General features: G+C 41.4%; 1 protein-coding gene across 8 annotated transcripts in view; it reads left to right on the plus strand.

Annotated features, from left to right (window-relative positions):
• The window catches only part of LOC104609280 (uncharacterized), a 35,052-nt gene continuing 22,121 nt past the window's right edge, over positions 1 to 12,931 (plus strand). For 5 of the 8 annotated variants that reach the window (XR_016077285.1, XR_016077286.1, XM_088889506.1 and 2 more), the window contains exons 1-6: positions 1 to 629; positions 7,419 to 7,571; positions 7,649 to 7,861; positions 7,957 to 8,046; positions 8,230 to 8,346; positions 9,118 to 9,387. Coding sequence is in view for 6 of the 8 variants with exons in the window: in XM_088889506.1 (XP_088745632.1) it covers positions 228 to 629; positions 7,419 to 7,571; positions 7,649 to 7,861; positions 7,957 to 8,046; positions 8,230 to 8,346; positions 9,118 to 9,387 (1,245 nt within the window). In the remaining 2 variants the exon portion in view is untranslated. Of the gene's footprint in view, positions 630 to 6,452; positions 6,490 to 7,418; positions 7,572 to 7,648; positions 7,862 to 7,956; positions 8,047 to 8,229; positions 8,347 to 9,117; positions 9,388 to 12,931 lie in introns of those variants that run through there. The other 3 variants (XM_088889508.1, XM_088889507.1, XM_010275553.3) reach the window with 3 other exon arrangements.

A 12,931-nucleotide genomic window follows, 5' to 3' on the forward strand; every position in this document is an offset into this window, starting at 1 on the left:
GTTGTCGGGCATAACGAGAGAGCAAATGGAGTACCGCACTACCGTCTACCTGCTTCACCCTTCATCGCTGTCACCACGATATTCCTTTCTCAATGGAAATCCATCTCCAAATCCGTACGGACAGCTCTCGTCTTCCTTTCTTCTCAACAGTTCAATCGGCTTCTTCCTCCACTGCTATTGCCCGGCGGCACAGTTGACGTCCAAGCCTCCTTTTATTTCTCGCCGGAATGTCGTTTCAAATGGTTGACTACTTCGTGGAATCCGTCGAAGACGGGTTACGACTCTCGAAGCGCATATACTTCGGGAAAGATCGATCGGTCTCGCCTCCAAGGCCGGCGTCGATGGATAAATCTTTACACCAGACGTACCTTCCGACGGCACCAATGGTGTATGCGGTGGTCTCTGACCCCGCAATCGTTGACAACCCCGACCTTCCGAGCTACCAGCCGTATGTCCACGGGAAGTGCGATCCACCCGCGCTGATTCCACTCCAAATGAATGGAATTGCGGTCGAGGCAGACTGTTACTTGGGTACTGCGTTCGTTACCGTCAGCGGATCATGGCGTGTCCATTGTATTATGGGTAGTCGAAACTGCGATTGCCGCCTTGCAATCCCGATGAGCGAGCGGGTATGCACTCCAAACCGTTTGATAAAAATGTGAACTTGGAGTTGCTCGATCCATTAGTTCTCGAAGTTGAATTTAATGTGAACTTCGTTGTCGATTTGGAAGTATTTAGAACTGCTAAATTCATAAAAATCATTTAGCGTAATAGTTTTCCCTAAATTGGATATAATTAAAAGGTTTCAATTTAGTATTTGTGCGTATTTGAATTAGTTATTATTTGCTAGTTTTCGGAGTCTGGATTTGATAATAAGGATTGTCCGCAATGTTGCAGTGGGTTGAACTTTCCAATTTTCGAATCCAAGTATGACATAAGATTCGTTTAACTGGATATTTCGTGTATGTATAATCGCTATTCAGTTGCTCCACTCTCAGATAGAATTATATTTTAACTCAAAAACAATTTATATCAGTTGTGTATTGATGGTGCGTGATGTGGTCGCTCCTAGCTGGATGGCAGTGCGGACGTTGGTTGCTTGGCTAGCGAGTTGAACTGTAAGAAGGGGAAAGCTCAGAGAACCCAGGGTGGCTAACCAGGTGTAGTCACTCCGATGCTCAAGTTAGTATGCTGGTTATGTTGTGAGTTGAGAACTTGTGAATATGAGAGCTAGTAAGCAAGTAATTGCGCGTACCTTGTGTCATTGGAGTTGGTGCTTTTAAATAAGTGTTGTTTGGCGTGGACTTCACGCATTACGTCTGAGGTCTCTTGGAAGACGTGCCTAACCGGTCCGAAGTCCTCGGAGGTAGCTGTGCATGTAGACTAGTCTTTTCGTGCCTTGTTCGGTTTCCTCCGGAACATTCAGGGTGGGGGCCAACTTCCGAGAAACTCGGGAGTGACAGGATATGCATGCAGAATTGATCGACGAGCACGTCTCACAGGTTGCCACCTGGACCTCAATCAGATTGGCAAGCCCTCGAGGGAGGTCACTCCTCATCAAGGTCACTTTGTTCGTACTGATGAGATACCACAGGTCGGCCTTGGACGAGGTGCTGCAAGCCACCTTGAGTTGTGGACGAGGTCGCTAGCTAGATTTCCACCAAGTCGGCGGAGGCAAGTCGCCAAGTCAGACCCCATCACTTTGGTTAAGGCAAGTCATCGCCTAGGTGGTGTCGGGGTGTCATCTGGCTGTTCTGAGATGCCATGTGTCATGATGTCACTAGAGGGCCAAATCCGCCCTCATCAATTGCCCCCACTCCCGAGTTGAGATCAAATCGGCGAAGGGAGTAGCTTGTTTCTTTGGCCTGGAGTGACTAATTTAATGAGCTCGTAGTCGTAGGCGTCAGTCCAGTTTGCTCTCCAGGTTAGAAGAGTCTAAGTGTTGAATGCAACCTTATGCAGGACTTTACTGTCTTGATTATCGAGGTGCAAGACCGAATTCATTTGCTCGAGGAGAGACGAAGCAAGCACTCCGTGGACATCTACCTTACTAGGGATGCAACCATCAAGGAGTTTTGCAGTTCAGCCAAATACCTCAAGAGTGAAGTTTGTCATGCCGTCCTCAAGAGGGGCTTCTAACTGCATGATTGCCTCGTCAGGTTGCTCCACTCAGGTAGAGTACAACACAATGTCCCTCGAGCCGATTCTCGAAAGAGTAGCCAACGAGGTCGATGTGGAGCCTGAAACCAAGGTGGAGGTTGGCTGTGAAGTGATCGGCCAAGTTTGCACATCCGCCACGGTGCTGAAAGCGAACTAGTCTTCCCTACCTTCTTTTCTTTTTCTTTCCTTTTTTTTTTTAAAGTTGGCGGTGAGATACTGATGTCCTTCGAGATCGATTTACACGTGTTGCCGAGCTAGATAAATAGGGGGCCGACCTGCTTAGATCAGTCTATCCGTTGCCGTCATGCTTTCGAAGTTGGCTTGAGGGCGCCTTAGCTAAAAAGCGGTATGGCTTTCCCTTAGAACTCAAATTGACCAGGTCACTAAAGCGGATGGCTGTTCCGTAGTAGCTTTAAATGTGGATGCTTCCATGCCATCGCGTGGGATTGGCTTCTCTGGGTAGGTGCTTGCGAGACCATGGCATACATGTACTACACCTGCTCCTGGAGCTGCTGGCCGCCCTCTACTATGGGAGGCTCACCTTGAGGGGGTGGCTCTACTGTCTGCGGGTTGCCTACTCTTACGAGAACCACGAAGGGCTCGACCTATGAGGCCGGTTCCACATTCAGTTCGCTTCCAACTCTCAAGGGAGCCATACAGAGTTCGATCAGTAGTGAGGATTCGCAGTTCGGGCTGGGATACAATCTGGGCCAGATCCCTGAAGCTCGCCCGGGCTAGTCGTTCATATTCTGCCCCCCTTGTGATGGCTTTGTCGATACATATGTTGCTGTTGGCGTTGGGCGGTAGGTCGGTGCCACGGCTACACTGCATCAACCCCTTGGTGACGCTGGGCGTCTACTCCTACGAGAAGCCACAAGGAGCTCGACCTGCGGGGGCAGCTCTATTAATTGTAAGTCGTTGACTCGCACGGGAGCCTTAGAAGGCTCGACCTGCAAGGGCGACCACACAATTCGTTGGCTGTCGACTCTCGCGAGAGCAACGAAGGGCTCGACCTGTAGAGGCGACCTTGCGAACAGAGCTGACAAGGTTTGTCCGGGCTGAATTGAGGTCGGCAGAGCTGCTCAGTCTGTTGGCCATCAACTCTCGTAGGAACCACAAAGGGCCCGACCTGCGGGGGCGGCTTTACTTCAAGGTGCCTGTCGCCAGACTGCTGGTTGCTGAGGTCGTTTTGTTGTTGATTATTTTGCAGCGGCATGAATGCACCGAACTTCTCCTCCCATGCCCACATCTGGAGATTCATGCTTCAGCTCATAAAACTGCCGTGCTTCAATCCCGGCGGGAACCGCTGATGGCTCTATTGCGGGGAGAGGGATGTTCACATGAGGTAGCGGTGTGCTTGTCTGGGGTAATGCGAGTGTTGGGTTCAGCATGGTTGCTAGGGGCACTGAACTTACTTGATTGTCACAAAGGGGTTCTCAAGGTTCATCACGAATGCTCTTTCCCCTAGTAACTAATACTTCATTCTTGATGTTGGTGCTGCTAAAAAATATCATTGAGTTGATAAAGGTGAGAACTTAGCAAACTAGAAGGTGAGAACTTAGCTTTTTGTTGCGTTTCCCACAGACGGTGCCAATTGATGGTGCGCGATCTGGTCACTCCTAGCTGGATGGCAGCTCATACGTCGGTTGCTTGGCTGGTGAGTCGAATTGCAAGAAGGGGAAAGCTCAGAGAACCCGGGGCGGCTAACCCGATGTGGTCACTTCGATGCTTAAGTTAGTATGCTGGTTATGTTGCGAGCTGAAAACTTGTGAATATGAGAGCTAGTAAGTAAGTAATCGCACGTACCTTGTGTCATTGGAGTTGGTGCCTTTATATAAGCGTCGTGTGGCGTGGGCTTCATGCATTATGTCCGAGGTCTCCGGGAAGACGTGCCTAACCGGTCCGAAGTCCTCGGAGGTAGCCGTGCACGTAGACCAGTCTTCGCGCCTTGTTCGGTTTCCTCTGGAACATTCGGGTTGGGGGCCAACTTCTGAGAAACCCGGGAGTGACGGGATATGCATGCAGAATTGGTCGGCGAGCACGTCTCGCAGGTCGCCACCTGGACCTCAATCAGATCGGCAAGCCCTCGAGGGAGGTCGCTCCTCATCGAGGTCACTTCGACCGTACTAATGAGGTACCACAGGTCGGCCTTGGACGAGGTGCTGCAAGCCACATTGAGTTGTGGACGAGGTCGCCAACTAGATTTCCACCAAGTTGGCGGAGGCAGGTCGCTAGGTCGGACCCCATCACTTTGGCTAAGGCAAGTCATCGCCTAGGTGGTGTTGGGGTGTCATCTGGCTGTTCTGAGATGCCATGTGTCATGATGTCACTAGAGGGCCAAGTCCACCATCATAATGTATCTTATTGCGACAACGTCGAAGGTAGATATTTTTCAAAGAGATATTACATGTAGAGCTTGAGCTTAATCTGGTTTTTGGTAGTGAGCTATGACTTTCTTCCAGTGTGTAACTTTTTGACACTAGCACTGAAAGGTATACTTGAGTCATCCAACAAAAATATCTATAGTGTGGGCCCCTGAAATTATCAAGTGACGGAGGATAAAGTGAAGTGTCTGAGCATGGAAAAGAGAAAGAAAAGAAAATTGAACATTAACCACATCAATAAATATGTGATTGGGATATGTAAAAAGAGAGAAAAAACAATGCTGGTATATAGCTATTATGGCAGCAAGAAGGGGGCCTTCTTTCAAGGTCTATCTTTTAACCCATCAAATAAGAAAAATTCATTTCATAGCCAGCAATAGTAGGGGGTGTAGTATACAAATGTGAAACTAGATTATGCACTTTTAGGTTGATAGCCTGATACTGTTAGCTTAGGGGTAAAGTGGCACAAGGTAAAGATGAGAAGCTTTCTAATCATAGTTTGATAGTAATGAAGAAAAAGAGAACAATGGAAAAATGTATTTTTAACTAAGATTATTTTTACTCTGGTTAGCTGCTACAGGTTTGTCCAACATACTGTTAGTTGGTTGGCACATACGTCAACTTGATATCACCTATTGCATCATCTTATATTAAAGATGAATCTGTCAAATTCTGTTGCCTATAAAAAAAAGGATGAATCTGTCAAATTTTTGTCTAAGGCTGAGTTGTCTACTATACCATGATTCAGCTGGCACAAAGTGCATCCTATTGTTTAGTTTTATTTCTGCAGTAATTAAATGCTGTTTCATGGAATGTTGATAGAGATGTGGTTGAGGCTTTCTTGTGTTGTTACTTGTAAGGGCATGATTTATTATTATTGTTCTCTTTCGATAAATTTTAGGAAAGTTTTCTTGTTTCATATATAGATATAAAAAGACCACTGAATTGGTTGGTTTGGTTGAAAACGACTGATTTTACCCATTTATTGGTGCAAATCCAGTTAGAGGATTTGAATGGACCACATAGGGCCTTTTTTCGGTCAGTTGGTCTAGCCATCTTTGATTTGTTTCTGTTTTAGGATATTTGTCATCATTATCCTAGTGTTTTAAGAAGTATGCCCAAGTCTCACAGACAAGGTTCATTTTGCAGGCTTTGCCTTGCTTAAACTCATGTTTTCCCTACTTGGCTTATTGCTCAATCTTGATTTACCTCACTTGAATGTACAAGGCTAAAATATTGTTAATAGCATTATTTCCTAACCAATTAAGCTAATAGATTTTTTTGAGGTACTTAATTTCTTTTAGAATTTATATCTTTTTTTTTTCAAAAGTGGCACCTCACTTTATCAGGTGGTCACCTAGCATTATGTGTCAGGCTCTAAGAACCCCTTGTTCTTTAGATATTCTTTCATTTTTAAAACATTAGTTTATTCAAATGATGATTTCTATGAAGATAAATAAGTAACAAAATAACCTCATTAATCAAAAACTCTTAGCTGCCCTTAAATAAGGCAGTAGTCCTAAAAAAAAGTACAAAGCCGGCTTACAAAAGATAAATCAACACACTATTTAGAGTTACAAATTGATGGCCGGCCCCAGTGAACCTCATTCTATGTGATCCCTTACAGCACATGTCTTTGTCAATGAATTACCCACCACATTTGCACTTCTAGGTGTAAGGCCGTTAATGTGGCGCAGTCAATACCGAGGAATTGACTGAATAAAAAATGGGAAGAAATGGGAAATAAGCAAGTGGTCGGACCCCGAAGAAGGGGCTGCCTAGTGCCTACATACCCTCCGCGAGAGATCAGGCTACTGTAGTTCACCCGAAGCTGGAATTCCGGTGAGAAAAGAGTGAAAGTGGTGATGGCTGAAATGGAGAAGAGGCTGAATGAGAGAAAGGGAATGGGTTGACATCAAAGTGATGGGGCAAGAATGGTTTCAAGGTCCTTATTTATAGTTTTTGGATGCACATTCTAGAGGTTTCTTAAGTTTGTGTTTTCCCATTTAACCCTCTTGTTCTAGAATGTTCTTTACACATAAAACATGTGGTTAAATATCTTTCTAGAATTATCTTATTTATTGACATTTTCAGTTTTACCCTTTTGTCATTTAGGCTCAGTTTGGAAAGAATACAAATACAAATGAGTACAGTGCAAACACATACAAAATACAAGGTTTTGCACTCTACAAATTTGTATTTGTACTCCTTCCAAACTGAGCCTTAAATCACATGTCTATTTCCTTGCTTAGCTGGATTTATTTCTAGAATGTTCTCAATGCTTGTCTCTTATCCAAGAATGCTTTCTTGATTTTTGTCTCCACTTATATTTAATGGCCCGAATTGACCTGGGCTTGGTTGGTCTTGTTGCGGTCATTGATCTGTGTTGCTACTCAGGTCGATCCCCTTACACTAGGTATCCATTTGAATGAGTTCTCCAAACTAGCACCTAGATTTTGTGCAAGCCTAACCAAAGGCCTAAATTTCCATGGAAGCTCCTGTTTCTTCATCCAAAAAATTACAGTTTGGCAGTCTCCTTCTACCTCCACCTCTGTCAAACCATTCATATTCATAAGTCTTAAACCATGGCCAACATTTCTGCCCGTAATGAGTTTCCATTTCCTGCTGGGCCTGAAAAGCTGAAAAGAATATTGCTCTTCTGGTCTTTATCACCCCTCTATATCATTTGAACAATATATGCGCAATAAGATAATAGAAAATATAGAAAAAAGTCATACTTTTGGATATAGAAATATTTTATTGAGTTTTTCCTTGTATTAACGTAATAAATTGTATTTGTTTCAGGTTGCTTTCATAAACCTTGGTATTTACTTTTTATTATTGTTCTCAAGCAAAACATGATTTGGTTAACAGGGTTCAGTTCTAGGTGTTGAAGTTGATGTTATTAGAAAATCCTATCGCACTCAGTTGATTAAAATGGAAGAAAATATGGATATTGTTAAAGTTTCCAAGGTCAAAGATGGGGGCTTTTTGAAGCCCCATATATTTACTATGACAATTCCAGAGGTAAATTCTTCTGTAGAGCTTATATTTAGTTTCCATTTTGTTTCTTTCAATTATCTAATTCTTGTGTTTGTTTCAAGATTGATGGAGGATCGAACCTCTCAATTAAATTCAGTTGGTCTCAGAAATTATTGTATAATGATGGTCAGTTCTCCCTCAACATTCCCTTTAGCTTTCCAGAATATGTTTCTCCTGCTGGAAAGAAAATTCCGAAAAGAGAAAAGATACAATTGAATGTGAATGCCGGTAGTGAAATGGAAGTCCTGTGCAGGACAAGTAGCCATCCTTTGAAGGTATGTCTTCAATAAAAGTTCCAGTTGGACTCCCATATAAAATTTCCATGAATAAACCCACTGACATTTCCTTTTCTTTTTTCTGGACATTACAGGAAATAAGACGCCAGGCAGGAAGGTTGGGTTTCTCATATGAAGCAGATGTTCTTGCATGGTCAAGCGTGGATTTTACTTTTTCTTATATGGTAGGACCCTGAGCTGTAGGCATTATTTCTGTGGTTTTCTGAACATAGTACTCTAGGTCCAAATGGTTATATGGATTGTGGATGTATATGTTCTGCTTATACCATGAATTCAAAAGAAGAAGAAATTTCATTTTATGTTTTCCCAGAGTTCAACTTATTGCCCAAGATTTTCTTCATGTACAGATATGTTCAAGTGGAATTCATGGTTCCTTGTTGCTGCAACCTCCACTCATTAATGACTTTGATCAGAGAGAAATGTTCTTCTTTTATCTTTTCCCAGGAAATGACCAAAACAGGAAGGTCTGTTGACATTGATATACTGTTTATTAATCTTCCATTCATCAAATATTCTCCTCTATCAGCATATCGTTACTTGGATTATGTGATTCATGTTAATTTGGTGATATATCATATACTATTATGAGAAAATACCCTTGGTTTGTGGCTTATTCACCATTCTCTTTATTTTAGTATCCAAACTCCTGATCATTTGTATTATTTTTTATGTTGAGATAAGGGACTTTTTTTCAATAAAGAGAGATTTTATTAAATTCAAACTCACGTATTACAGCAAGGTGAAAAAATCTCCACCAAGAAACAATTTAAAATTTTGCCTAAAATATTTGTTGTCTAACAATCCCTTGTTTAGCTAAAGTATCCGCTGTCCCATTTGCCAAAAGATATTGATTTTATCTTAGTGAATCTTGCAAAAATATCAAATTTAGCCAACAGTTAGATTTTTATATAGTAAGAAATTGTACTAAATATAGTTTTAGATACATAATTGGCATGTACATTTTGAAAACCAAGCAACTTGTGTTGCTATTTTTGCCAGAAGAAGAGAGAAAACATTAAAGCCCCAGCTTACCTTTGTTGTTCACTACATGTTTCATGTAAGCCCATGAAGGATGAGTATCTTCTCTCTTTTTTTTTTTTTCAAGGGATATGATGTCACAGCCCTTAAAAATCATTTATCTGCAGTTAATGTATGAAAGAATTTTCTATCAGCAGTTAATGTATGAAAGAATTACTTCATCTCTATTCTGAATCTCAATTTAATTAATCTGGTAGGTTTTCAGAAAGGCTGTGGTCTTTGTTGTTGACATAAGTGGAAGCATGCAAGGAAGGCCACTTGAAAGTGTCAAAAATGGACTATGTGCTTCACTGTCTGAGCTCAATCCAGAGGATTCATTTAACATCATAGCTTTCAACGGGGAGACATATCTATTTTCACCCTCAATGGAAATGGCAACTAAGGAAGCAATTCAGAATGCTTCTCAGTGGATTAGTGTAAAATTTGTTGCAGGTGGTGGAACAAGCATTTTACTTCCCTTAAATCAAGTACTGTCACCTAAACAATTTTTTTTTGGTATTATTATTAGGAGTATGCACCTTTCCCATGAATATACATATCCACAAATTGGTCAAAAGGCCATTGCCAAATGTTGGTCTCATCTATCAAGGGTCTTTGAAGGGGGTGGAGTGGATATGGACATAACTGTTGGCAATTTTTGTTGCACACAGAGGCTGCTCTCAGAAGACATCTACAAATTGGTCTATATTAATAGTCCATTTTCTGGTTTATCCTACCTCCAATTAGTAAATTCCCTGCACTTAATTCACAACTTGAAACAAAGAATGGCTAAAATCTTTTTAGAAGGTTTGTTCTGAAATCTGTGAAATGACCTTTAATGATTTATGCCATTCACATTTTGCAATATATATTGGTGTATGCATGCAGTCAATGATCATTTCTCCAGAAGAGGTTTTTTCTTTTTTTTTCTCAAAAATTCAAAGAAGCAAAAAAAGCCAAAATCTGCTGGAGTTGCACCCCTGTTGCCATTTATTTGGGAATATGGTAGGAGAGAAATATGACATTGTTGAAAACAAATCTAGGAGGATTGAAATAATCATGGCTAATATAGGTAAAATGGTTATGGATTGGTTCTACCTGATTTAGCTCAGACAAGCAGATCAGAGTTTGGAGACAGGTTCTGGGACACTATTAAAAATTTAAATGTTGTCCTTGAATTTATAATTAAGATGCATGAAGGTGTTGCCTCAACACCTTATTTCAGTTGTATCATTCCTTTCATAAATATTTTTTTTTTTTGACAAGTGAAAGTAAATTTCACTAAAAGAAAATAAAGTACAATCTGGATAGGTGTTAAAGGTAACACACCTAACAACAACAACAAATACAAAAACAACATATTTTCAATTATCCATATCATAATTTTGAAATCCCATCACCTCCCATAACCTTTCTCCCAAGTCTACTCTATTGGCCTGAGAAAACTTAGGCAATATCAAAACCCAATCTGCAACAGATTCACCAATGGTCACCACCAGTTTGTCCAGCTTCCATTTCTTAACTTCACTAAAGTCTTCTATTCCTTTCCTTCCATGCATTCTATAAAATGGCAAATGGAAGACAGCTGCTGATTATTCTAGCTATCTTTTCTCCTCTGCGTCTCACCACACTCCTTACTAACACCTCCTGTCTCTCAGAACCCCTAACGTTCCAGGATAACAGCCTTATTTCTGTCACGGCTTCCACTACCCTCCTATCTTTTTCTTCCAATAACCCCTTCACTCTTCTTTGGCCCAATCTTTTTCCCTCTCTTCCCCTTCCTCCCACTCCTCTTCCCCCCCCCAATAACTTTTTCTCTTATTTTTTTCTTCTCTTCTGCTTCTTTCAAACTGCCCAATTGCCCTTTTAACTGTTGTGTAGCCTAGCGTTGTGGGCTTGGGCCTATTTATGTTATTTCATAACATTTACTTGTGTAACTTCCTTCCTGGGCTAAATTGGCCTGGGCCTACTTTGTTATTATGTTTTCTTACTGCCTACTAATCAGGGGCAGATTTGTCATTGTATCCCTTTCTTATTGCCCTAATATAAAAGTTGTCTTGGAGGGCTGGAGAGGTGTGCCACCCATTTCTTCTAAACTTCTTTTTCTTCTATTCTCTTCTTCTTCTTCTTCTTCTATAGAGCTGAATACAGACAAATACAAGCATGGTATCAGAGCATTGATACTATCCTCTTCACTGATTCAAAATCTTATATACTGTTCTTCTATTCTTTTTCGTTTTTTACTTGGGGTGTTAAAGAAACCCTAGTTCTGCTTGTGGTGCTCTAAACCCAGTTGCTTTCTTGGGTTTTCCCTTGGGAGAAGATCCAAGGGAACCTAGAAGAGGTTCGGCAATGCTCCAATAGGACAAGACAAGCTGTGAGTAGACTCTCTGGACTACTAGAGTAACCTGCAGTAAGCAGGTTAAGATTTTGAACTGCAGGAAGGTGCAGTGCAAGAGGTTTTCAGATATCTTTGTGGAAGACTTTTTATGTTAGGTTAGAGGTTTCCATTAGACTGGGAGTGAAGTACAGGTTGTTGCCCTCTACTTCAAGTTTTTAGAAGCTAAACAGTGTCTGGTTGCAGACCAGATGTTTGTTTTCTGTTGCAGCCCAAGTTCCTCTATTTTTGTCCTGTTGTTTTGTGTTGGAGTATTCTCCGGTCTACAGGCTGGTAGTACTGATTGTTCTCTTTTGTTTTCTGGGTGAAATTTCACATCAGAAACAGTTCATTATGTCCTCAAACTCTAGTGAGGTAACCTCCAAGGAAAGTCAGCCAAGTGAAAGCTTATTCAACATGGAGAACACTAGCTTCCCAAATCTTCATATCACTAATGTGAAACTAGATGAATACAACTTCAAGGAGTGGTCCATTTCTGCAAAACTTCACATCATAAGTCGTGGTTTATTAGGGTACATGGATGGACAAGTCAAAGAACCTAAGAAGGAAGAACCTACATATGGAACTTGGACAAAAAAAAATGCACTTGTTATGACATGGATGTTATCTTCCATGGCACCAAAGATTGCTAGGAAGTCCAACGCTATTCTACATCTCATAAGATTTGAGAGAAATTATCTACTACCTATGGACAAAGGAAAAATAGTGCAAGAAATTTTAGACTGACACAAGACATTGCAGCCTTGACTCAAGGAAGTTTATCAGTTGCAACCTACTTTGCTACTCTTGAGGGGATTTGGGAAGAGTTTGATCATCATCTTGTTCTTGATTGGAAGAATTCTGAGGACCAAGAAATGCACCAAAAGCAAATTGAGGAAATGAGAGTGTTCAAATTTCTTGTTGGACTCAACTCTTCTTATGAGAGCATCAATTCTCAGATCCTGGGGAGAGATGAACTTCCCTCTTTGCAGCATGTTTATTACTTAATTAGAAATGGGGAGATCCGGAGAAAAGAAATGAAGGTAGGAGCCCCTCCATTTGCATCCTCACCTTAAACCGACAGCTCTTATTGATAAAAAAAAAACTGAATTGTCCAGGACCTTATGGACATGTGGCAAGTTCAAATCTGGTGGATGGAGTGCAAAAGCCTATAACCTTGAGTGCTTCTTCATGTGTGGGACAGACCACTACTTCCCCAAGTAGCTTCCCTGAATTTACAACAGCAGAGGTAGACGTTCTAAATTGAGCCATAGCTCGATTAAAACAATCCACTATTCCTTCCTCATCCTTTGCCAAGATAGGTATGTTTTCTACCCTTAGTGCTATTCAGCCTCATCCGAATGACCCTTGGGTGATTGACTCAAGTGCCTCTGAACATATGACAAACAATTCCTCTTATTTCTCATCTTGTCATCTTGGTTCTGAGCAAGATAAAGTAAGAGGGGCTGATGGTTCTCTTTCCCTTAATTCATGGAAAAGGGGATATCCAACTTGGAAAGGATCTTCTTCTTAAATTTGTTTTGCATGTTCCAAACTTTACTGCAAATTTGCTTTCAGTTTCTAAAATCACCAAAGACTTGGATTGTATTGTGACCTTTTTCCCCACACATTGTGTTTTCCAGGATTGGCTGACG

Source organism: Nelumbo nucifera, chromosome 6, assembly GCF_055504915.1.
Source record: "Nelumbo nucifera cultivar China Antique chromosome 6, China Antique-T2T, whole genome shotgun sequence".
NCBI lineage: Eukaryota > Viridiplantae > Streptophyta > Magnoliopsida > Proteales > Nelumbonaceae > Nelumbo > Nelumbo nucifera.